Source organism: Lycium barbarum, chromosome 2, assembly GCF_019175385.1.
Source record: "Lycium barbarum isolate Lr01 chromosome 2, ASM1917538v2, whole genome shotgun sequence".
In the NCBI taxonomy this organism is placed as follows: Eukaryota; Viridiplantae; Streptophyta; class Magnoliopsida; order Solanales; family Solanaceae; genus Lycium; species Lycium barbarum.
Genome location: NC_083338.1, coordinates 112,635,223 through 112,661,526, shown reverse-complemented (window position 1 = coordinate 112,661,526; position 26,304 = coordinate 112,635,223). Strand labels below are relative to the sequence as shown.

Below are 26,304 nucleotides of genomic sequence, written 5' to 3'. Positions count from 1 at the left end.
TAGTAATAATAATAATAATAATAATAATAATAATAATAATAATAATAAAGTAATAATAGTAATAATAGTAATAATAATAAAGTAATAATAGTACTAATAATAGTAGTAATAATAATAGTAATAGTAATAGTAATAATAATAGTAATAATAATAGTAATAATAATAGTAATAGTAATAGTAATAGTAATACTAATAGTAATAATAATAGTAATACTAATAGTAATAGTAATAGTAATAATAATAGTAATATTAATAATAATAATAATAATAATAATAATTATTATTATTATTATTATACTAGTAATAATATAATTATAATAATTATAATACTAGTAATAATATAATAGTAATAATAATAATAATAATAATAATAATAATAATAATAATAGTAATAGTAATAAATAATAATAATAATAATATTGTAAAAAATGAATATTTACCACTGCCCGTCAAATTGTTGACTTAAACTATCCAGAGGCATTTGGCTAGTCAAAATGCTTTCATAGGTACTCATGTCAGGGTAATTCAAGTCGATTAATGGGCACCTTCTCTATATACATTTCAAGGACGTTTAAAGTTATGCACTGCCTATAATCATAAGGCGCCTTCAAATAATCAGTTAAAGAATCATCGTCTTGAATGTACCACTGTCCATAACTAGTTACACCTTGCGGCGTAAATGACATTGGATATTTTCCAATTATATTTAGATCAAAATCACTTCTACTAACTTGTAGTCTATTATACAAGGCTTGGAGTAGTTTTGAGAATTTTAAGTCAAGTGAAAACTTAACATGGTATTTTAGGGAAGAATCATAGCGCAAATTATTTTCCTCGAATATAATTTGTCCGTCCCAGAATAAAGAAACTCTAATTCTTGGAACATCTGCCATATTTTGAATAATTTAGGAGGAATACAAAAATGCAAAAACTAGATGAAACTTCAATTTTTTTGCTTTTTTTTTTTGCCTTATACGAGCTCGGTATTAATAGGATTTGAAGTTTGAATATAGAACCAACGCGTGCATGCAATTACAGTGTCTTGCAGTGTTACGTCAAATCAAATTAAGTATGGAGTGTTGCCATAACGCATGAAATAACTGTGTTATGTCAGAATAGCGCATTAAATTACTGTGTTATTCTGTCACAACGCAGTAAAATAATGCGTTATGACAGAATAACGCAGTAATTTAATGCGTTATACCAGTATAACACAGTATTTTACTGCGCTATACCTCTGCATCTTATTGTCACCTTAACTGTCAAACAGAAAAACGTCATGATTCGAATCAAACTTTATATAACGTAATTTGATGAATAACTATTACCAACCACACAACATTCCACACAAAATTGAGTTACTATGTCATTTTTTGACCAATTTAGAGATATTAATCGTGTTATATCGTTCACTCCAGCAAATATCTTTGAATCAATGGGTAGGACCTGGGAACTGGGTGATAATGATTTTCATTACTCAAATAACCCTAACGACAGATTCAATCGAGAATACAATAATAAAATGAGAGAGGAGTGGGATCGGCGTGTTAGGGAGGCTGCAGCACTGGAGCACAAGTTAGCGTTAGTAGGGCTTAAACGCCCCAAAAAAACGTGATATGTCAATGCCTCGCGGAACTCCACAAAAGTTTAATTTGGCTCTTAATCGTTTTCGCGAAGAGAACAATCGGATGCAAATACGTTACCATAGGGTAGAATATGGTATACATGGTAGCACAAGATTTAGATCCAAATGGGATTTGGACTGTGAAATGTCCGATGAAGATTAATATTTTTCTTACAATAAGGTAAGTAGGTAGGGTCATAAAGACCCTCCCCCCCTCCCCCCCCCCCCCCGAGGGTACTTGGGGGTTTGCAACTATATAAGTAACCCTTTCTTTTGTTATTAGACTACACCATATTCAATATCGAGTAGTAGAAACTCAACTTGGTCTTTACTCCTTCCAAAAGAACCAAATAACAGTGATGATGAGAGTTCAAATCATAGCAGTATTTCGAGCGATACCAGTGATTTCAAACTAGATGAGCTAAATACCCACCTTCTTATAGAACGTAATGATGATTTCTGCAGTGTGAAATATTCAGATCCGCGGGAATATTATTGCGGTTTATGCCGAGAATGGTCACATTGGCTTGCCGAATCAGAACGCCTTGTTCGTGACTTGGAAAATCTCAACACTCCAATCCCAACAAGGTACTCCTTAACCATGCCTCAAATAGGTCCAGAAACTTGCGAGCTTGCCATGCAAAGGATTAGAAAAGAAAACAACAGAATGCTGGCAAGACGATGTATATTTTACATGCTAAAGTTGGCCGAAGAACAAGCATCATCAACCGGTAGAGAACTAACTGCTACTGAAAAAAGATATATCTTAAGAAACCGCCAATATTTTTCTGAGGACGATATTGAGGACTTGTACCCTGATGATGATTAAGAATGTTGTGATTTTAGTTTTAAGTTTAATTTATGATTATGCTGTTATTTTGAAGAATATTAATATGTTAAGTATTTTCATCTACTCAAGGTTATGAATGATGCAATTTAATTAAGTTTTTTTTTTGTATGAATGCTGCCATTTTGACTAACTTTGGATTAATTATTAATGAACAAGTTTAAGTATTCGTAAAGAACTTCAAGCTAATGTCACCGAGCCTTCAAACGAAAATGGCGTTCGAGCACTTTTCAACCACTAAAACAGCCATCCGAACTTTTGTGTATCCTTGATGTATTGATCCTACCTTATTAATCGCACAAAAATAAGTAGGGCTCTATATAAAATATTGAAGTTTCGGGGTCCCGAAGCATGATTAATCTATGGTCAAAATACGTTAAAAAGTGTAATGGAAGAAGGGTTAACCAAAAGGGCCGAAAAAAAAATGGGAGGCACACTATAGCGCAGTAATTTACTGCACTATAGTAGTTAACGGAGCCGTCCCCGTTAACTGCTTTAGCGCAGTAAATTACTGCGCTAAAGACATTTTGGTAACATTTTTTTTTTGTTGGAGTATTTTGGTTCAAAATATTTTTTTGGGGGCACTTTGGTTCCAGAGCCTTCGAACTTCAGGACATGGTGTCCTAAAGTTTTGAGCTGAAAATTTGTTAAACCGTAAAAATTAAACTTTAACTAAAGCTAAAAGTTTGAATTGAACTTAGTGACACAATGTCCTAAAGTATTGAACATAAAACAAATTGAGCTTAAGAACCCAGAGTCCTGAGGTATTGAACTAAAAAAAGTGAACTTCATGACATTCATAGTGTCTTGTAGTTCTGAATGGAAAAACTGAACTTCAAGACACATCATCCTCAAATTATGAGGAAGCAAAGAAGGAGCGCATCTTCCACTTTTTTAAAAGTTATTGCTAAACACTAAGAGCCCGTTTGGCTTAACTAATTTAAAACAGTTGATAAGCATTAGTAGCTAATAAGCATTAAGTGCTGAGGCTGATGTAACAAATTATAACCAGTTACGCGTTTAGATAAAAGTGTTAGAACTGATAATAAGAAACCGAAGTTTTTGGTTAAAAAATGCTGATAAGAACTTTCTTATATTAAAATGACTTAAATACCATTAAACGGTTGTGATTTTACAATAGTTTAAATTTTAGATTAATCCAAATAAGAAATAATTATTGATTAGAATTATTTTCTTATAAGTATAAATTATTATTATTATTATTATTAATAATTGACAAAAAATAGTCATTAAATAACATACTTAAATACAGTCAAACCACTCTATAATTGTCATTCATTATAACAACGTTTCACTATAACGGCCTAATTTTCTCCGGAACCGATTTTTCATGTTATATTTTACTTCTCTATAACAACATCCTACCTATAACAACAATGACATTCATTATAGCGGCACACTCTATGTAAAATTACATCTCTATAACAGTCATACTCAAATATTGTGTAACAATATTTTGTAGGAAATATATTATATATACAAAATATCAGGGGCGTATCTAGCATAATAAATGGGGGTTCAATTGAACCCCTAACTTTCGATGCGGAGTATAAATTTATGTGTAAGAAATTGTGAAAATTCTAATAAATAGTAGATATGAACCCGTAACTTTAAAGATATAATGAGTTCAATACTAAAAATCTTAAGGTTGAACCCCCTGAATTTAAATCCTGGATTCGCTTCTGCAAAATATTAAAATATTTATATTAATCATTATTAATGTCATGCACATGATAAATTTTAAGTACAAATAACTAAATTTTTTTAAAAAAGTTATAGCACAAATCCCATCTCATAACACCAATCAAGCATAGGATGCTACAAATTATATGGAGTTTGATACAATACGTCCAATCCTTGAAACTTATACTGATGAAGAGATTATTGCACAAGTCATTGGAGTAAAAGAATAAGAGACATCGAATGCAGAAGGTGACAACAAAATTGCTGATGAAGAGCCTCAACCTCATGCTACTTGGGGTGAAATAGAAGAGTCGTCTATTAAGCTCTTAGACATGAACCGAAGCTATATGTATATTTCCGTTTACGCCCTCAGAAAAATCTCAATTTGGCTCTTTAAAGAGCTGATTGAATTAGATTTGGAGATATTTTAGTAATATTGTTGCTTGATTTTAAAAAAGCTCTTAGACAGCTAGCCTTTAAGAGAAAGCTATTGAATTCCCTTTTACTGAAAGTTTGAAAAAAAAATCTTCGTCAATTCAAGTGTTATGTTATTAATAAGAGACTAAAACTTACGAAACAACCTACAATTGTATAATTTTTACGTCAAACTTGAAATATTAATTAATTAATTTTAAATACATATGTTCCTTAGATTTTAATTTTCTATCGATATAATACAACTAGTTATGGATTTATGAGTAATTTATTAGCCTTTTTCAAGTTTTATTAATAAAATATGAAAATCAATTGAGATTTTAAAATTAACAAGTATTTGTTTTCGTTTATAACATAAAGGGTACAAAAAAAAAATACTTTTTGCATACTTTTATTTATAACAGCTAAATGAGATCTAAACATAATCGCGAACGAGTGAGTTGTGCAAGTAGGGTTTTTCATACAGCACACAGCGCAGCCTCACTTTTCTGCTTTGGTGAAGATGGGTCACTCCAACATCTGGAACGCTCACCCCAAGAACTACGGCCCTGGTTCTCGCACTTGCCGTGTCTGCGGGGATCCTCATGCAATCATTAGGAAGTATGGACTTATGTGCTGCAGACAGTGCTTCCGCAGCAATGCCAAGGAAATTGGCTTCATCAAGTACCGTTAAATCTTCAATATGAGTTTCTACGAGGACCTCTCTGTGTGTTGATTTTAATTTAGTTTCTGAAAGTGAACTTCTATGTGGACTAAAAAAATTTAAACATGAAATGCCAGTATACATATATAACAACACTTCACTATAGCAGCCGTGAAATTTTCGAACAAACGCTGCCAATATAGAGAGGTTTGATTGTAGTACACGAAATATTTATGTAAAGAACATTAAAAACAGAGAAGTTTATAGACACCAAGAAGAATTATGAATATTCCACCAAGATGAAGTCGAGTTACGATAAAAAAACATTAGAAATTTAGTATGCAAATCACAATTCTTCTTACTTAACACATGCAAATGAACTTTATGAAATAATAAGGATGACAGAAGATAGATTTATAATAGATATCTTTATCATCCATATCCAATTGTGTTTTATGCAGAAGAAGTTCAGATTATTTCATGACGGTAGTCAGCGTTGTTACTAAATTTTGAGAAAAGTTATGAAAAAGGTAAGGAAGTGAAGTTATGGAGAGGGTAGGGTTTTAATTTCAGTAGGGGTATTTGGGGAATTACAAAATAATATTAAGGATAGAATTGTAAAAATCTTGATCAAACCCGAAGTGCTTATAAACTGAAAAATGATAAGTTAGGGATGACTAAATTATAAATTTTAACTTATTTTATCTTATAAGCACTTGACTTATAAGCACATTTAATTTTACCAAACGATTAGATAAGTTAAAAAGATAAGCTTAGCCAACCACCCTGTAAGATTTCAATAGAAGTCCTAAAAGTGGCTACTTGGTGAAATTTCTAGGAGCCGTTTGGACATGATTTCATCTCGTGAGATGAAATCATGTTTGGACATGCAATTTGGATTTCTTAAATTACAGTTTTTTTTTTATAAACATAAAAACCCCACAAGTTGTGAAAATCATCAAAATTTTCTCAATTCTTATGTAATCTTACCAAATGAGTAAATCATAGTTCATAATAAAATTAATACGCTAATAGAAAGTCTTTCTAAAAAATACAACATAAATTGATCAAACTTAAGTTGAATAAAAGGAAAATTTAACATGAATAGTAATGTAAATACTCTTTAATATAATCCTCCCACATGGTAAACATGATTGGTAAATATATTTTACCAACTTGCAGATTAATATTTAATACAAATGGTTGGTAAACATGATTGGTAAATATATCTACCAACTTATGGGTCTTGTTTTACAAAATATAAACGTATGAGTCAAATTTTACATTTATAATTTTTTTGATATCATGATTTCAAATCCCAAATTATGCATTTTTGGATGATTTGAGATTTCATCTTATGAGATAAAATGAGAGATGAAATCGCATATCCAAATGCTGATTTCATGAGATGAAATCGCATGTCGAAACGCCTGCCTAGTCTAGAAAAGAGAAATGGGCACTAAATAGGCGTTTGGCCAGCCCATGGTTTGAAACCATGGTTTCAAACCACCGTTTGGACATACGTTTGGAACCATGGTTTCAAACCTCAAATCATCCAAAAAGGCATGATTTGGGGTTTGAAACCATGATTTCAACTTTTTAAAATATAAAATTTAACCCATAAGTTTATATTTTGTAAAAAAAGACTCATAAGTTGGTAGATATTTTTAACAATCATCCCCATCAATCATTTACCAATCTCATTAACTTCCACCAACCTTTATTTATGGCTACCAACCTTTAATTTATGTGGGAAGATTATATTAAAGAGTAGTTACATTACTATTCATGTTAAATGTTTTTTTTATTTAACTAAAGTTTGATTAATTGATGTTGCATTTTTTAGAAAGGTCTTCTAGTAGTGTACTAATTTTGTTATAAACTATGATTTACTCATTTGGTAAGATTATATAAGAATTGAAAATGTTTTGATAGTTTTCACAATTTATGGAGTTTTTATATCTATAAGAAAAAATACAAACTTAAAATATTTAAATTGTATGTCCAAACATGGTTTGAAACAATGTGTCCAAACGGGGACTATGACTTAAAATGAGCCCATTGGATTGTTTACTGCCCAAGAAAAGATTTGGGGCAATACCGGTGGCGGCCGGTCAAATTCGAGGTGGTATGATTGACTAACGCGTGTTGTCCCAAACCTCCACAAACGTGACGTGCTTCTATTCTACTCTCTTTTGGCAACTACAAAAGATATAAAAAAGAAAGAAAAAATCATCAAATATAAAAAGCTCTATAGATTCCTCAGCCCATAGACACACAAAACCTTTTAACAGTCGATTTTTTTTTGTTGTTGCAAGGAAGAAAAATGGCAGAGAAGAACACTTTGGAATCTGTGAGGAAATGGGTTGTCGAACACAAACTCCGTACAGTTGGTAAATCAAGATTCTTGATTATTTATATGGTTGGGTTATTTTCTTTTTCTTTGTTTTGATGTTTGTTTTTGGACTGAAAATGGGTTATTAGGGTGTTTGTGGCTGAGTGGAATAGCGGGTTCAATTGCTTACAATTGGTCTCAACCCAACATGAAAACCAGCGTTAAGATCATTCATGCCAGGTATTTTTACTCTTTCATCCCCCAATTATTTCTGTTTGCTTGCAAAAGGGATCCAGGGCTATAAACAAAAGAGATTTGTTTTTTCTATGATCAGGAAGTTGTTTCTGTGTATGTATGTGTTATCCGATTCGTAGATTGGTTGTACTTGTAATTAATTCAATTCTGATCTAGTGTTTCATTCATATGTATGTTGAATTAGCTTGCTCTATCTTTCACTTTCCTTTTGAGTTTGGATTTTTGTTTAAAATATATGTACATGTTTAAATGAACAATTTCTCAAAAGCGATAAAATTAGAGCTTTATCATGGATTAGATTTTCCAGAGCAGGAATAAGCATGTTTTTATGCTCATCCTTCTCTGAACGGGTTTATGTTCAGAGAGAATATGTTAGTTTTAAGCTAGTGGTAGGGTTCAAGCTGATTATATCAGGTTCTACTTTCCAAGTTTTTTTTTCTATTAGAGGGGGAGATAAATCATGTCAGCCTTGTGTCATAAAAGTGTAATATTCTGTTTAATTGGGTTCTAGGATATAGTGTTTCAGAGCTGGGAACTGGTTTAATTGCATACTAGTACTACGTGATTTGCATTATGACTTGGGAGAGTATTTGATCATGTTGCATAGGACTTGAAAAATTTATAAGGAAAAAAAGGGTGCAAACATATCACGCTTTGAAGCTTTTCGGATCTTCAACTTCAGAGTTCAGGGCTTGTTTATTGGAAAAGGGGGATGGGAAGTCCTCACTTTATTGATGGGACATTTTTGACCCCATTTTCCTCTCATCCTCCCCTGGTTCTGGTTCAGGAAAGGGTATCCACTCTTTTTTTAATTTCAACTCAAATGTTGTGCAAAAGGCATACGGAGTATTTGGATTTCAAAGGTGGTGTCTAGTGGGTTAATGATGCTCAGAATTTTATGAAACCAACCGTATTGGGAGACTTTATCCTATATTCGCATAGGAGGTTGTCTTAACCTTTTCCACGATCTTGTGAAAATCATTTTGTCTTAATCAGCAAAACTAGCTGAGGGGTAGCAGTGGTGTTTGTTTCAAAATTTTGAAATTCCTTTTCTGGTAAAACTGTGTTTTCATCAAACAACAAGAAAGAAAAAATCTCAATTTTCGCAAAAAACTCTTCACATTGTTGAAGCTGACACCAATATCTCCCATTCACTTTGACAAGATCACCACGGGGAGAAGGGGGAGGGGGAAGTTGCTAGTATAGGTTCTCGGAGTTTTATCCATGCTTTGCCATTCTTCTAATTGGACAAGTTCTTATTACAAGGTGTTCCATGAACCATGATGAGTACTAACCTGAATACTTCCTGTGCGTGCCTCTTCATTGTATTATGTTGATATGGATGACTCCTTATGTTATGTTCGAATGCCCTGAATGTTCCCTTTTTAGCTTGTTGTGTTTGTCTAGTTTGTTGGTGGGCGAGATGGATGTGTTGATGCTCGTTAAATGACATATATGGTTATAATGTTGAGTACGAGAAACCTAGTAGGATACTAGGATATGCATGTGTTCCAAGTTGAGAAAAACATCCTACTCCGACAGGTCTTGAATGCTTTGTTTCTAAGATTGTGGCAATTTTGTACATCTTGCCTTGTTGCGCTCAAATAAAAGTAGAATCAATTGGACTCTGCAATGTGATGCCTTGTGGTCTTGAAAAAGGGACAGTTATATGGCTTAACTAGAACTACCTTATTGTTCCTTTTGCCATTTAGTTTTGGTTGTTTAATCATGGAACATTTTTTGAGCCTTCGTCATGAGTAACTGATGTTCTTTGTTGGTAATCAGGCTGCACGCTCAGGCGCTCACACTTGCTGCACTAGCAGGTGCTGCAGTCGTTGAGTACTACGATCATAACTCAGGAGCTAAAGCAGAACGTGTTGCCAAGTTCCTCCAACAACCGCAATCCCATCCTCACAAGGAGTGAATCCTGACTTCAATTGATGAATAAAAACCAACCTGATTAGGCGCAGCTTTATCTGTTGGGTCCTTAACTTTCTATGGAAGACTCATAGTAAATCAAATTTCTAGCACTGGGGTATCCCCTTTAGGATATGATTAATGTGGGTATTCTGCCATGCTAGCTCAAGTCTCTTCCTTTTTAAAGGTTATTGAACTTTTTGGCTATAGTTACAGCTTTCTTTCTTATTGAAATGCGGAGGCTAGATGAGGCACCTTTCCCAATTCATTTTGATTCTTTTGGTTTATTTGCAGTCGTGAGATAAAGATTCATGAAAGTGCCCTTTCTAGCAGTACTTATTAGTACATTGAAACATCCTCAAATTAAAAGTTCTGAGGGTGCATATCTTGTATGTATCGAGTATGAATTGATATGTTTGAATATCTATACAATTATTGCATATGCAACTAATTAATTTTTCTCATAGAAGGTAGTAGTAGAACCTCTAGTAGTAGAACCTCCTTTATATTAGTTGACGAAGTATCACTACTATTGGTTGGTTAGTGGTAAAGAAATATGTCTAGTGATATTTATAGAACAACTTTTTGTTACAAGACATGCCAAATAACTAATATAGCGGAAATAGAACAGTAGTTAAAATTATTCGAATGATTTTGCCGTATTCAGACTAATATCAATCCAATAAAATGTGACCAATATGTGTAATGTCAACAAGATTTCGTCAGATGAGAACTCTTCCCCACCCCCACACAAGACATGCCAACTCTTCCCCACCCCCACACACACACCCACACCAGCCCGCCCAACTCCCTTTGACCCACTTCTCCTCTCTCTTCCATTTTTAGTCTTCTTCTTCCCAATCAACCCCCTCACCCCTCCTTCACCTTACATTCTTTAATTGAATGAGCGTTGCGATGAAATCATAATTAAATTTTAACTTGTTCATACTTGATTTTAATGGACAAAACTTTAGATTTGAACACCCATTTACAGATTTAGAAATTTAAAGCAAGCTTCAAAAAGCTTCTTCAATGGCAGTTTTAGTTCACTTCTTTAATGGATATTTCCCCAAGTATACTTAATCACGCTTGAGATTAAGAACCAAATTCCAACATACCAATTTCAAACTGCCAACATATTTCGAAATTAAATTTTCAAATTGAGGTCAATGTTCATCGATGAATGTACGAATTTTATGGAGGTTTCATGAGATTAAACAAGTTTTTTTTTTTATTATTATATATATATTTTTTGCAGTATTCAACTAAATTTCAACACAAATAAGCTCAAAATAAATTTAGGATCAGATTCAAACTCAAACTAATTTAATTATTTTGGTCATTATCAAAATAAATTTGCATAATTAAACGGTTTAATTTTAAAAAATGAGAAAACAAATAATAATTAAAGAAAATATTGGAGGGAGGGGTTGATGGGAGGAGAAAACCACAACACTCGCACTTTGCCCGGTTAAAGGTAACTAAAGTATAAGAATTATAATCTATTAAAATGTAATAAGAATTTTTGCCCAATTAAAGATAACTAAGTATAAGAAATTATAATTTATTAAAATATAATAAGAATTTGTATTGCATCCATTTTGTTTACCCCGAATTTGGATAATCAATTAAATTTGTGAGTGGGTATAAGATATGTGGTTAAGTCTCAATCTACTTGATGAAAGAAAGATATAAATATAGATATGGTGTGACGAGAGCGATGATAATTTGTGGTTTGCTCTACACTCGTATGCACACTAATGTATGAGTGTTATTCGATTGAAGAAATGCAAGAAATAAACACAACAAATGTGACCGAAATCGGTTACTTGAGAGAGAGATTTTATATATATATTGCTAATACAGAGTGTTCTTGATGTGTGAAAAAAAACCAACCCCTCAAAGGAGAGGGATGAGCTCTATTTATAGTGTTGCCTCTATGGGCCTCATACAATACAAATCCTTAAAAAATAAGAGGAAGGACAACTCTGAGCGGGTTAGGTTGACCGTACGGTCTGACACACGCATGGTTGGTGATTGACCATGACAGGACGCTACCGACGCATGGCTCACGCGCAACGGCTCTGCCGGACCAATAGTCACGGATATTCGGACTACCAGCCTCGACCGACCCGATGATGAAGAAACCGGACCAAACGGTGCCCCTGCTCAACTCCGGTCCGAGCGATCCTCCGGTTCAGAATGAAAGTCTTCACCCGTGTTCTTGTAACCTTCTTCCTAAGGTCCCTCGTATCTCCGGTTTGACTCATATCCGGTTTTTACCGTATACAAATAGTCCCCACACTTCCCGGATCACCGATCTATCGGAGCAACGGGAAGTGGATGAATCATGAAACTGGTGACTCCGTTAGCTCGTTGTTATCTTCTCATTTTGGCGGGAACGGTTGCGTTACGTCTCCCTTTTCAGCGGCCACATGCCCTATTCCGGATGGTCCGCTCTGACAACCGCCGCATGCACATCGTTTCGAGTCGCTTCTTATTAATTATGGGGGCATGTGGCGCTCCCGGATTGGCCGGGGAATCGTAACCGCCACAGTCCATTGCCTATATAAGGCCCTTCCATTTCATCATTTGAACATTTAGTTCTTCGATTAATCCTTTCTGCTTCAAACGTTCTGCCTCTTACACATTCAATATCTTTGGTCATAATCATCTGAAAAACCTGATTCTTGTTGATCTGCTGCTTGCATTACGTGAAAAGGATCGATTCCGCCACCTTTTCTACTTGTTATTCTCGCCTGTTGTTGCTTCCTTCTGTAGCTTTTGCCATTTTTTGAACCTTTTGACTGTTCCCTTTGCTCTTTTGCCTTCTTTATCTCCTCTTTCGAATCCATTCAACTTCTTCCTTTCATATTTCCCAATGTCTGAAACCACTTCCCATGACATTCCCTCGGTTTCATCCCCAGGAACCGAGGCCGTATCTCCGGCTAAAGCAAAGAGCTCATTCGAGCCTACAGCCTCGGATATTATACCGGCCAAACCCAACTTCAACAAAGACCTCGAGGTTGAAAAACCTTCGTCGGTGTCCGACAGGGGATTCGATGTGAGGCGATACCCCTCCTCCATTACCGAGGATAAGCTCGACCTGGTCCGGGCTGACTGTGTGTGGCATACGCGCTCGGTTCAAGTCTTCGCCCCCGGGCCAGACGAATCAGTCACCGACCACCGGAAAGGCTTTTTGTACGTTTACACTTACCCCTTCACTCTCAAACTCGACCCTCCGATCAACCCGGTCATCTTAGACATGTGTCGGACTTACGGCGTGACCTTGGCCCAAATCGGTCCGATTGTTTGGAGGGTCGTGGCGTGCCTCCGGCTACTGGCCAATAACGTCGAGAAAGAGCTCACATTGGCCCACTTGATACGCCTATATTCTCCGAGGCTATTCCGGGGCGGCGTAATAAAACTAGCAAACGGTAGCCGGAATCCCTTTTTCTCGAAGATGGATGAGGACAGAGACCAAGGCTGGTTGGAGCGGTTCGTTCGGGTGCGGACCTCGAACATCATTCCGAATGATTTCATGCCCTTCCCGGAAGAGTGGAACAACAAGCGTAAGCCTGAACTTCGAGTTATTGCATTTGTATGTTTTGCCATTCTTCGGTCTTATTTTCTCACTGCCTTTCTTATTTTTATTAGCCAACGGATACATTCCTCCGGTCGTCCGTAACCTGAATAAATGGGTCGCGGCACTCCTCAGCCAGTATGACCACGACAACCGGACATGGGCCCACCTGTCACGCGGCCGATGGGTCGCCCAAAACCACAGTAGTACTTTGCTTTTACCCGTGTTCACTGCATTTTTCACAATCCGCACTCATTGTCTCTTCGGTTTTCAGGTTTGCCCAAGGGCTCGGTGGATCCAAGACCGGAGTCGGGAGCCAAACCCACAACGTCGGCACCTGAGTTCGATTCAGCGGGTGCGTCTCGTGCCCTTGCTGCTGCTGCCGCTGCTAAAAGAAAGAAGCCCTCGGAGAGAGGGCAAAAGTCGAAGAAGAGGGCGAGGAGCGTCGGCCGGTCCTCACGGGATGAAGCAGAGCCCGATATCATTATTCGGAGAGTTGATGCCGATTCTCCCGTGGCTCCGATCCCTGAGGAGGCCGTTGCCGTTTCACCTCTTCCTTCTGCTGCTGAAGGACTTCTGGTTCCGGTCTCACAAACAGGTGCGGAAGAAATTCTTTCCCCGGCTCCTCTAAGGTCGATTGACTTTGTCGACATTACAGGTGAAACTTCTTCTGAAGAAGCTCCCCTGCAAAGGATAAGGAGGTCCGGGGAGCCGGCCGCCGCTGAAGTCGGTCAAAGGATTGGGCCGGTCCTAGAGATCGAAGTCCCCGTTGACGTTGATCTGACACCCGAGCATGAGCCTGCTGCAACTACCGAACCCCCGAGCTTTGCCGAAGATATTGAGGCTGCTCCAAGTTCCTCTACTCCGGCTCCGAGGCCTAACGAGTTTGATGATATGTTCTTGGGCACCCCTCCCGCTACCGGCGAAGCTGCGGGATTCGGGCATCTCCCTATCCCTCGGGCCACGAGGTCGGCCAGCCGATCCTCCGAATCTGGGGCTAGGGACAGCTTGGTGCGTATTTTCCCGGCGCCGAGCGTAGAACCGAGGAGAACAAAATCGGTCGTGGTCACCGTCCCCGAGGACTGCAGCTTCCTTTCTCGCCCGGTGGGCGTAGCGAGCTATCTGAGGCCTCTTGTCTCGGATTCAGACAAACGGAAGATGACCGGGGTCACCTGGCAATGCCTCATCATCGAGGGTATGCATGCGGGCAACCGGGTAGGATTTTAAGCCGTTTCTGCACACCTTTACTGAGGATTTTAACCCTGTCCCGTTCAAGTTTTTAACTTGCTTTCTTTTGCAGAGTGTGGTGCTTGTCAACGAGGCCTTCATCCGCGCCCAGCAAGAGATGGATGATCTTAAGGGCCAATTGGATGCCCAGGGCCGGGAAACGGAGAAGTATCTGCACCTTCTTCGGGAGAAGGAGGAGTAGTTGAGCCGAGCAGTCGCTCTTTCCCATCTTCAGCCCGAGGTTGACGCAGCGAAGGCCGAGAACAGTCAGCTGAGGAGTGAACTGGTCGCCATGACCGAATACAATCGGAGCCTCGAAGTTGATAAGATCGACCTTAGCCGGGATAACGCTCAAATTTCCTCGAGGCTCGGTGAGCTTGAGACTACTTTCTCCCAACTCCGGGAGGAGCTAGATTTGGTGAAGTCAGATGCTGCGAGCTTGGCCGAGAGGAACCGACTGCTCGAATCTGAGAGTTCCCGGTGTCAAGAGCGTGCTAGGGTGTTCGAAGAGAAAGCGGAGAGTAGGGCCCGGATGTGCGATGATCTGAAGAACGAACTTAAGGAAACGGCCGATGCAAATGACACCCTCCAGGCCGAGCTTCAATCGGCCATCCAGATGCATAATGTTCTTGGGGAGGCTCGGGATGCCTTAGTAGCGAAGTTAGCCCAGGCCGAGGCGGATTTGGACGAGGTTCTGAAGAGCGTCGAGGCCGCCGAGGCTCAGGCTACTATTGTTGTTGAGTACGAGAAGTGGAAGTCCCGGAGGATTACTCTCGAGCAAGCCGAGCATGGCTTTACCGATATTCCGGCCCTTATTGCCGAGGCTAAAAGGGTCGAAGGAGAGGCTAAGGATGCTCTCGGTTCCGAATCCGATGACTCTGAGCGGACAGAGTCTGAGCGCTCCGGTTCCAGCCATTCCGAGTAGATTAGGGCCTGTACTTGGCTTTTATCTTTATTTTATTTTTTGCCTCTGCAGGACTTTGGTTTTCCGATGTAAAAAACATCCCTTTGTATAAATGAAAAATGCATCTTTCTGGTTTCCTTGTTTGAATGTTTGCTATTACTTTTACCAGAAGTGTTGGTCCGTTTTGAGGGAGAGCTGGCTCGTGGTCGTTAGTTCACCGTGCCCGTAGGACTTACCCGATGCTTTTTTAGAACAAATAGACTCGTAGTCGTTAATTCACTGTGCCTGTAGGACTTACCCGATGCGTTGTGAATTCAGATGTCTCCGAAACACGATAGGCGTTTCCTTAGGGCCGGTATTTTTTCGGCAATATTTTAGGGCCGGTATTTCTTCGGCCTTGGCTAAGTTTTGACGTAACGGTCCCCGATTGGGGAAGTTTATCAAAATTTTACTCGGATCATTGTGACCTCGTTGCCTTTGTCGAATTTCGACCATTGTGCCCGATATAGGGCGTGTGAATGAAGCAGTGTCGAAATACAGCGGTTATCACCGGGGTAAAGTCTATTTATCAGAAAGACACCCGAGATATTGTTATCCAAACTTTCGATAGTTTTGTGCTTGCAAAATGTTTGTTCACGTGAGAATTTTCATTCCTTTTGCCTTTGCCGTAGTAAATACTAAATGGGACACGATTCATTATGATCGTTTGGTCCTTACATCGAATGCTAAATGGGACACGATTCATTATGATCGTTTGGTCCTTACATCGAATGCTAAATGGGACACGATTCATTATGATCGTTTGGTCCTTACATCGAAGGCTATGGCCGGTGGCCGGGATAATTTTGCCGTAGCAAGTGTTGAGTTTCTCCGTCTTCTTTGACCGGGGTAATCTTCGATGCGGGCATAGTATTCCCCTAGCATTTACCTGAGCTGCAAGGTCGGGTGAGTGCTATTAAGTCCCCACTCGGAGGGCGTGACCTCGATGGCCCGGGCGTTCGTCCTTTATTTTTGTCAAGTAAAACGTTGTACTTGTTGCCTCATTAAAAACCTTGTCGGAAAACCCATTTTGGGACAAAACCGTACTAAGGAAAAGAGTGCAACATGTGTTTTCAGATTTGGGTTCTCTGCTCTGCCTGGTACTTGTCTTTCTGCAAAAAAGAAAAGGTCACAAATAGAGAAAACATGGGGTATTCTTACCTTAGCAGTAGTATCTCTTTAGATTATCCACATTCCAGTTATTGCGCAACCGCTGCCCGTCCATGGACTCCAGCTGGTATGAACCTTTGCCCGTTACTTCGGTTATCTTGTAGGGTCCTTCCCAGTTCGGGCCCAATTTTCCTTCGTTGGGATTCTTGGTGTTCAAGGTAACTTTTCGGAGCACCAAGTCCCCAACTTGGAAATGACGAAAATTGGCTCTCTGATTGTAGTATCTTTCCACTCTTTGTTTTTGAGCGGCAATACGGACCAACGCGTTCTCGCGAAGCTCGTCCGTGAGGTCGAGTCTTACGGCCATGGCCTCCTCGTTTGATTCCTCGGTTGCATATCCGAACCGGAGGGTCGGTTCACCAACTTCTACGGGGATAAGAGCTTCTGTCTCGTAAACCAACGAGAAGGGAGTCTCCCCCGTGCTCGATTTCGATGTAGTTCTGTAAGCCCATAATATCTTCGGTAATATTTCTCTCCAATGATGCTTCGATGCTTCGAGTCTTTTCCTCAGGTTTTGGATTATTGTCTTGTTCGTGGATTCCGCTTGTCCGTTTGCACATGGGTGATACGGATTTGATACAATTTTCTTGATCTTCAACTCTTTGAGAAATTTGTTGACTTTGCCGCCTACGAACTGGGGCCCGTTGTCACAAGTTATCTCGGCGGGGATGCCAAAGCGACAGATGATGTGATCCCATATGAAGTCGATGACCTCCTTTTCTCTGATTTTTTCAAAGGCCTGCGCTTCAACCCATTTGGAGAAATAATCAGTCATAAACAAAATGAAACGGGCTTTACCTGGTGCCCATGGTAACGGGCCAATGATATCCATTCCCCACTTGATGAAAGGCCAGGGTGACACCACCGAATGCAATAGCTCTCCGGGCTGATGAATAATCGGAGCATGCCTTTGACACTCATCACATTTACGGACAAACTTTTTTGAGTCTTCGTCCATTCGGTTCCAATAGTAACCGGCCCTGATAATCTTTCGGACCAGAGCATCGGCACCGGAGTGATTGCCGCATGTCCCTTCGTGCACCTCTCTCATCACGTACTCCGTCTCCTAGGGGCCCAAACACTTGGCCAGTGGTCCGAAGAAAGACCGCCGATACAATTGGCCGTCTACCAAGCAAAAACGGGCAGCCTTGGTCCTTAGTGACCGTGATTCCTTTGGGTCGTTTGGGAGCTTACCATCACGCAAGTAGTCGATGTATTTGTTGCGCCAATCCCAAGTTAAACCCATAGTGTTTATTTCAACGTGTCCGTTTTCTATGGCTGTGTTTGACAAGTGCATCGTCGCCCCGGGGTTGATTTCCTCCCCTTCGACCGAGGATCCCAAATTTGCCAATGCATCGGCCTCGCTGTTCTGCTCCCTCCGTATGTGCTGCATGGTCCATTCTTTAAATCGATGAAGTACCCCTTGGGTTTTTTCGAGATACCTCTGCATCCGTTCGTCCTTGACCTCGAAGACGCCGTTCACCTGGTTCACGACCAAAAGCGAATGGCATACTTCGATTATTTCGGCCCCCATACTTCGAGCCAATTCCAAACCTGCAATCATAGCCTCGTACTCGGCTACATTGTTAGTCAATTTAGCAGTTCTAATGGACTGTCGAATGGCATCCCCGGCTGGGGTCCTAAGGACGATCCCTAGCCCGGAACCTCTGAGGTTCGAGGCTCCGTCCGTGTGTAGAGACAAAATGCCCGAGGCCTTTCCCGAGGTCAGCAGAAGCTCTCTCTAGACCTCGGGGACCATAGCCGGGGTAAAATCTGCCACGAAGTCGGCCAAGATCTGGGATTTGATGGTCGTTCGAGGTTTGTACTCGATATCATAACCGCTAATTTCTACAGCCCATTTTGTTAACCTACCTGATTATTCCGACTTATGCATGATGTTTTTCAGAGGATAAGTAGTTACTACACTTATTGGATGGCATTGAAAATAGGGCTTGAGCTTTCTAGAAGCGCTTACCAATGCCAATGCCAATTTTTCCAAATGGGGATAACGGGTCTTCGCATCCCCCAAAGTTCTACTCACGTAATAGATAGGGAATTGTGTACCTGATTCTTCTCGGACCAAAATGCCACTTACCGCTATCTCGGAGACAGCAAGGTAGAGAAAAAACGGCTCGTCCGCCTTCGGTGTGTACAGCAACGGGGGGCTAGACAAGTACTTCTTCAATTCTTGTAGAGCTTCTTGGCACTCCGGTGTCTAAACGAAGTCGTTCTTCTTCCTCAGTAAGGAGAAGAAACGATGACTCTTGTCCGAAGGCCTCGATATGAAGCGACTCAACGTCGTTATCCTTCCGGTGAGCCTCTGTACTCCTTTGACGTTATTCGCTACCTCGATATCCTCGATGGCCTTGATTTTGTCCGGGTTGATTTCAATACCCCGGTTTGACACCATGAAACCCAAAAATTTACCGGATCGGACACCGAAGGCGCATTTTTTCGGGTTAAGCTTCATGTTATACTTGCGGAGCACGTCGAAGGTTTCCTGCAAATGCTTCAAATGGTCCTCTGTTTCCAGGGACTTAACAACCATATCGTCAATGTAAACTTCTATTGTTTTTCCTATCTGTTCTTCGAACATCTCATTAACTAGGCGTTGGTAAGTTGCACCGGTATTTTTTACGCCAAAAGGCATCACATTATAGCAGTAAGTCCCGTACTGGGTGATGAAGGACGTTTTCTCTTGATCCTCCGGGTGCATCCGAATTTGGTTATACCCGGAGTAAGCATCGAGAAAACTTAACATCTCATGTCCGACCATCGCATCGATCATTCTATCGATGTGAGGCAACGGAAATGAGTCCTTCGGGCATGCTTTGTTTAAATCCTTGTAATCGACACACATTCGAAATTTATTACCTTTTTTGGGCACCACTACCACATTAGCTAGCCAATTCGGGTATTTTACCTCCCGGATAGAACCTATTTTTAAAAGCTTTGTTACCTCGTCTTTTACGAAGGCGTGTTTTGCTTCCGCCATTGGCTTTCTTTTTTGCTTCACCGGGGAAAACTTCCCGTCCAAGCTGAGCTTGTGAGTTGCTACCTCCGGTGATATACCTGTCATATCTATGTGCGACCATGCGAAGCAATCGGCGTTAGCTCGAAGAAATTCAATTAACTTGCTCCTGAGCTCCGGGGTAAGCCTCGTGCCCAGGTATACCTTTCTGTCCGGTAGGTACTCGAACAGGATGATCTGCTCCAGCTCCTCTACAGTTGACTTGGTTGCATCCGAGTCATCCGGCATGACGAACGATCTGGGTACCTCGAAATCACCCTCCTCATGCACTGGATCCGACCCGATGTGCTTTGATTGCTATTGGGCGTGCTCTCCTCCGGTTACACCCTTTTCCTTCTGAACCGATTCTATGGGCCGAGGCGCTTCTTCTTCTACTGCGAACATTTCCCTTGCAGCGGGCTGTTCACCTCGAATGGTTTTTACCCCTTCCGGGGTGGGGAATTTCAGCAACTGATGCAGTGTTGAGGGCACGACCCTCATACTATGTATCTAGGGTCTGCCCAGTAATGCATTATACTTCATGTCCCCTTCGATCACGTAGAACATCGTTTGATGAATGGTGCCATTGACGTTTACAGGCAATGAGATCTCCCCCTTTGTGGTTTCACTTGCCATGTTGAACCCGCTGAGTACCCGGGCTACCGGTACGATCTGATCAAGCAACCCTAGCTGTTCGACCACTCTCCACCAGATGATGTTGGCCGAGCTACCTGGGTCAATCAAGATACGTTTAACCTTAGTCTTAAAGATAAGTACAGAAATTACCAATGCATCATTGTGCGGTTGAATGATGCCCTCTGCGTCCTCGTCGTCGAAGGAGATAGAGCCCCTGGATAAGTGATCTCGGATGCGCTTTTCACGAACAATAGAACCTTGGCCCGTTTCATTACCGGCCCCCGAGGGGCATCGACACCCCCAACTATCATGTTGATTGTATGCTATGGTTCTACCGGCTCGGCCCTTCGATGCGCTTCCCTTTCCTTGTAATGGCTTTTGGCTTGTTCACTCAGCAAATCTCGGAGATGACCGTTCTTTAGTAACCGGGCTACCTCTTCTCTCAACTGGCGACAATCCTCGGTTCTGTGACCATGGGTTCCGTGATATTCACACACCATGCTCGGGTCCCGTTGGCCCGGATCTGACCTTAGAGGTTTCGGCCATCTTACATCCGGGACGCGACCGATGGCCGAGACGAGGCCCGAAGTACTAACGTTGAAGTTGTACTCCGATATCTTTGGCAAACCCTTGTTACCGGCAAAACTTCTGGCGTCGCTCCTGAATGAGAACCCCGACTGTTTGACGGGCGTTCGAACCGTTTACCACCCCGACCTGAGAAACGGCTTGGGCTCACCCTTGACTTTTCCGACCTAAAACTTTGCCTCTCCGAATGGGAGTATGGACGATACCTTTCCTTCGATGATTCGGCCTTTGTTTCGTAACCCTTCATTGGTTTCTCGAAACTCCTATCCACGTTTATTGGGCCCGGGGGGAGCTCGAATTGATCATCCTCCACCCGAATCTTCGACTCGTACCGATTATAGACGTCGGCCCATGTCACAGCCTCGTATTCCAGCAAGCTTTCTTTTAATTTGAACGAAGTTGTTGAGCTTAGAACATTGAGCCCCTTTGTGAAATCTTGTGTGACCCATTCTTCTGGAACCGGGGGGAGTTCCATCCGTTCCCTTTGGAACCAGTTAACGAACTCACGCAGTAACTCATCGTCTCTTTGGGTTATACGAAAAATATCGGCCTTGCGGGCTTGCACCTTTTTGGCACCGGCGTGGACCTTGATGAAGGCATCGGCAAGCATTTCGAAGGAGGTGATCGAATGCTCGGGTAGATGGTCGTACCACGTCAATGCCCCTTTTTGACAGAGTTTCCCCAAACTTCTTCAGCAGTACCGATTCAATTTCGTCCTCCTCCATATCATTGCCCTTTATGGCACATGTGTACGAGGTCACGTGCTCGTGTGGGTCTGTTGTGCCGTCGTATTTCTGAATATCCGACATTTTGAACCTCTTCGGGATTAGCTTCGGGGCTGCACTCGGAGGAAAAGGCCTTTGGATGTACCTCTTCGAGTCCGGTCCCTTCAATAGAGGTGGAGCCCCTGGGATTTGATCCACCCGAGAGTTGTATGTTTCGACCCTCTTCTCGGTCGAGTCTACCCGTTTTGCCAAAGTTTCAAGCATTTTTAGAACCTCGGTGGAGGATCCAGCTCCGGATCCATTGCTCTCAATAACGCGTGCCTCCTCCCTTCTGGGTTCAGCAACACCGCTCGTTTTTTCCGGGGGCGCTGTTTCCCCTCCGTTTTGCAACCGGGCGATTGCGATTCCCTATTTGGAAATTGCCGTTCTCTGTTCCTGAAACATTTCAAAAATCAAACGTAAGTCAATATTATCATTTGGCGTACTCGGTTCTCTCCGGTCCTGTTCCCGAGACAAAGTGACAGAATTGTGGGTATTTAGAGGGTCAGCGGCCAGTAAGGCAGCATTCTCCTGATCGACGGTGTTTTGTCGATTGAGGCCCTCCCTTGAATTAGCGGGGTTAGGGTCAATGGGGTTTGGTGGTCCTCGTGGATCGCTTCCATCATTTTCGGCCACGATTTCGTTGTTGTTGACGTGACTGGATTGCCCGTTGTCGGCCATTTAGTCCGTTTTTTCAAATACGAACAGAAAGTGTTTTTGATTTAGATGGGTAAGGTAGAGATCAAGGCAAAAGGCCACTATTATCTATGCCCCACGGTGGGCGCCAAACTGTTTACCCCGAATTTGGATAATCAATTAAATTTGTGAGTGGGTATAAGATATGTGGTTAAGTCTCAATCTACTTGATGAAAGAAAGATATAAATATAGATATGGTGTGACGAGAGCGATGATAATCTGTGGTTTGCTTTACACTCGTATGCACACTAATGTATGAGTGTTATTCGATTGAAGAAATGTAAGAAATAAACACAACAAATGTGGCCGAAATCGGTTACTTGAGAGAGAAATTTTATATATATATATATATATATTGCTAATACAGAGTGTTCTTGATGTGTGAAAAAAAACCAACCCCTCAAAGGAGAGGGATGAGCTCTATTTATAGTGTTGCCTCTATGGGCCTCATACAATACAAATCCTTAAAAAATAAGATGAAGGACAACTCTGAGCTGGTTAGGTTGACCGTACGGTCTGACACACGCATGGTTGGTGATCGACCATGACAGGACGCTACCGACGCGTGGCTCACGCGCAACGGCTCTACCGGACCAATAGTCACGGATATTCGGACTAACGGCCTCGACCGACCCGATGATGAAGAAACCAGACCAAACGGTGCCCCTGCTCAGCTCCGGTCCGAGCGATCCTCCGATCCGAGCGTTCCTCCGATTCAGAATGAAAGTCTTCACCCGTGTTCTTGTAACCTTCTTCCTTCGGTCCCTCGTATCTCCGGTTTGACTCATATCCGGTTTTTACCGTATACACATTTCACATATTTAGAAGACTAAAAATGGAAGAGAGACGAGAAGTGGGTCAAAGGAGGTTGGGTGGACTGGTGAGTGTAGAAAGAGGAGGGGGGGGGAGTTTTATTTTATTTTTAATTTATTGTGGGACCCAAAATTAGGCCAATCAGGTGATGCTACGTGCTATATGATTATTGTTTTTTAAATTTGACGTGAGCTGTTAAAATGAGGGCATTTTAGACCCCATAGATTAACAACGGGGTATTTGGGGGCGGAAAGGTGGTTGAAGGATATTTTTGTACTAATTCTAATAGTTTAAAGGTATTTTAACCATTTTCCGTTAAATCTATAATGTCGTTATAGACTTAATAAAGTTTAGAAGAGTGAGATTCTTTATTCCTTTGCATCTTATAATCTTCAACTTTGAGCATATTCTTATTAGACATGAGATATGAGATCCCTTTCTATCTTATAATCTTCAACTTTGAGCATATTCTTATTAGACATGAGATATGAGACCTTGTAGGTGACTTGATCTGTGCTTTTTAATCTTTAAGTAAAGAAACTTAGAGCTAAAAGTGGAGTTTATGGAACATTTCTCAGAACAAAAATCCAATGGAAATGTCTGTGCTTTCTCCTAACCAAACGTTCTAGATCTTTCAATGCTTTATGATATTTTTTAATAATAGACTTCAAGTCCCTAGCTACCCAATCAGATCAGTAGACTTTTCAACCCAGTGGATTCGTACAGCATGTTTGTTCATGTATTTTACTAGATGTTTAACTTTCGCAATTGTGAAATATTTAGTTAGTTAAATTTACGAAGATAGGCATCCTCTTATTTCTATACTAATAATTCATACAGTGTTGACAAATTTAACCTGGAATGTGTAAATTAAAGTAAACAACGTAGTTTATATGATAATAAGATGCCATAAAAAGGTATTTTCTTAAAAAGTGACTTTCGCGAACAATGAGCGAAGCTTGCTTAGTTTAGTCTTGTACACTCAAGGTGTAGGGGTTGTAAGTAGTCATTTTCCCTGGCATGCACTTGCGCTTTCAAGTGGGATGTCTTATATCCTTGCTTCTTGTTAAAGATGCTGGAATATGTAACATGATATAGTTAGTATAGTCTCTATTATATATATATATATATATATATATATATATATATATATATATATATAATGAAGAGTAAGTTTTTCAGACAATAGAATAGGTAATAATAATCTTTTATCAAGAATCTTAAATAAAAGAAGACCAGAAGAAAACAATCAACAGCTAAGTGAGGTAATAGACGTAGATAGAGAGATTTTCCAACAAAATCAATTAAAACTATTAAATCCAAAGACTTTATACAATATAGGACAATTTTCAAGTACAACACAATTATATAGGCATTATAGAGAAGAACAATTATCAGCTATAGGAACTAAAGTTACTACAATAAATTTAATAAACCCAGCGGCTGTAAGACAAATAAAAAATACTGGAAGAAGTTTAATGCATATGGGATTAGTAGTAGTAGGATTAAAAGGATTGACTAGAAAGAACCTAGGAACAAAAGTCTTAATAGTAATTTATGACGATAGATGGTCAGACATGAAAAAATCAACAATAAGAATAACGGAAGTAGACATGACGAATAATGGAGGAATTTTTTATATTAGCCCAGAAATTATAATGAATTTAGCAGAATTTAGAAAAACTCGGTACTCCCTCACTCCTTGATTCCTCTTATCATGTAGGTATATTTCTTATTTTCTGTCTATGTCCCAATTTTTACGTTTTTTTTAAACCTTTATTTTAGAGTATATTTTATGAGAAGACCATTCTCTGCACAACAGAGAAGACAAACCCCTATACCTGTTTATAGACAATATTATATGAGACAACATAGTTTTACTAAATATATAAGTCATAATTATCGTATGATATATTTAACTCGAAAAAGACTTACAAATCTTAAAAAGACAAGAAAGTTTTTAACTGAATATAGTAGATATATAGATATAGTCCATCGGCAAGACTTGCATGATAATATAACAATACTAAGTTTAAGAAATAACCTTAATTGGGAAGTATATTTCACCAACGACGAGATAGTTAGAGCTGAAGATTGTATTAGACATCTTGAACAGAAAGTAAAATTTATTCCATTAGGGTAATGCAAGAAAACTATTTAGAGGTAAAACAAGAGTTAGAAAGACTGTACTCAGAATATATCAGACGAAGTAGTACTAAAGAGAACCAGTTAAGATTACAAGAATTAATAGATATAATATCAGGATTAGAATATAAATTATTAGGACATATAAGATCTAGAAAATATTCTCAAAAGCAGATCCAGAAGCGATTTAAGCCATACTAGTTACCTTTATATGAAAACACAACCCTTTGTTAGACAAATAGCTATAAACTATTGGTAGTTATACAAAGATATAGAAAGAAGAAGAGAATATAGAAAAGTTGAAAAGGCCTTAAGTGCATATTTAGAAGTAATAAATATAGAAACTTTGTCATCCCTAATAGAAAATAGACTGCTACAAAGCCAAATTAACGAAGATACAATTTCGGCTATAATTTGGAAATTACAAGGCGTAAGAGAAGATATAAAAAGACTTACAGATAATATAGAGTATCAAAAGAAAGTTTGTAAAATAAGGATTCCTTTAGGATAATAAACAAATTTAGATAAAATAGATACACTAAAGAATTTAGAATATTTAGACTTAAGAATATACCCAGAAAAGAAATATAGAGCATTAAAAGATCATAATATTATAAAGTGTAATTTTAGTAACGGAGAACATATATTACATAGTGAAGACAAACAATTTAATACACTAGTTGATTTAGTCATAAATTTTAGTGAAAAAACTCAAGAAAATAATAAAGATATTACAAGACTATTAGAAGTTATAGAAGCCTCTCAAGTAAATCAAAAGAAGAAGTTAGAAAAATTAGAACAGAACTTTGATTACCTAAAATCACAAGAACTAGAATTAGAACGAAAAATTCAGATTTTAACTAACAGATTGAGTTTAGAAAAATCGCCTACAAACACTGAAAGAGAAAAGCTAATTAAGGCTATTCTAGAAAAGCCTAAAGAAATAGAAATAAAGACAAACCATTTAGTAA

At 39.6% G+C, this 26,304-nt stretch overlaps 4 protein-coding genes across 4 annotated transcripts in view; all 4 read left to right on the top strand.

The window, feature by feature from the left end:
• The first annotated feature begins 5,111 nt into the window (after window positions 1–5,111).
• LOC132621392 (small ribosomal subunit protein uS14z/uS14y/uS14x-like) lies at window positions 5,112–5,313 on the top strand. Its single transcript, XM_060335647.1, has one exon. It carries the CDS (start codon window positions 5,113–5,115, stop codon window positions 5,281–5,283), a length of 171 nt encoding a protein of 56 aa, XP_060191630.1. The 5' UTR covers window position 5,112; the 3' UTR covers window positions 5,284–5,313.
• Window positions 5,314–7,425: 2,112 nt separating this feature from the next.
• On the top strand, window positions 7,426–10,211 carry LOC132626785 (uncharacterized). The gene is made up of 3 exons (XM_060341779.1): window positions 7,426–7,646; window positions 7,738–7,828; window positions 9,629–10,211. The coding sequence occupies exons 1-3, from the start codon at window positions 7,580–7,582 to the stop codon at window positions 9,765–9,767; spliced, it is 297 nt and encodes a 98-aa protein (XP_060197762.1). The 5' UTR covers window positions 7,426–7,579; the 3' UTR covers window positions 9,768–10,211.
• A 3,986-nt stretch (window positions 10,212–14,197) lies between these two features.
• Window positions 14,198–26,304, top strand: part of LOC132626783 (eukaryotic translation initiation factor 2 subunit gamma-like) — a 54,546-nt gene continuing 42,439 nt past the window's right edge. The window contains exon 1 of the mRNA XM_060341776.1: window positions 14,198–14,210. The gene's annotated coding sequence lies outside the window, so the exon portion shown is untranslated. The remainder of the gene's footprint in view (window positions 14,211–26,304) is intronic.
• Window positions 14,221–15,555, top strand: LOC132626784 (uncharacterized). Its single transcript, XM_060341778.1, has 2 exons — window positions 14,221–14,558; window positions 14,644–15,555. Exon 2 carries the CDS (start codon window positions 14,863–14,865, stop codon window positions 15,493–15,495), a length of 633 nt encoding a protein of 210 aa, XP_060197761.1. The 5' UTR covers window positions 14,221–14,558; window positions 14,644–14,862; the 3' UTR covers window positions 15,496–15,555.

Bases quoted from the DNA above. Each gene is read 5' to 3' on its own strand.
- LOC132621392 (XM_060335647.1), top strand. From the start codon at position 5,113: ATGGGTCACTCCAACATCTGGAACGCTCACCCCAAGAACTACGGCCCT.
- LOC132626785 (XM_060341779.1), top strand. From the start codon at position 7,580: ATGGCAGAGAAGAACACTTTGGAATCTGTGAGGAAATGGGTTGTCGAA. The intron at 7,647-7,737 runs GTAAATCAAGAT...ATGGGTTATTAG, and splicing joins ACACAAACTCCGTACAGTTG to GGTGTTTGTGGCTGAGTGGA. The intron at 7,829-9,628 runs GTATTTTTACTC...GTTGGTAATCAG, and splicing joins GTTAAGATCATTCATGCCAG to GCTGCACGCTCAGGCGCTCA.
- LOC132626784 (XM_060341778.1), top strand. From the start codon at position 14,863: ATGACCGAATACAATCGGAGCCTCGAAGTTGATAAGATCGACCTTAGC.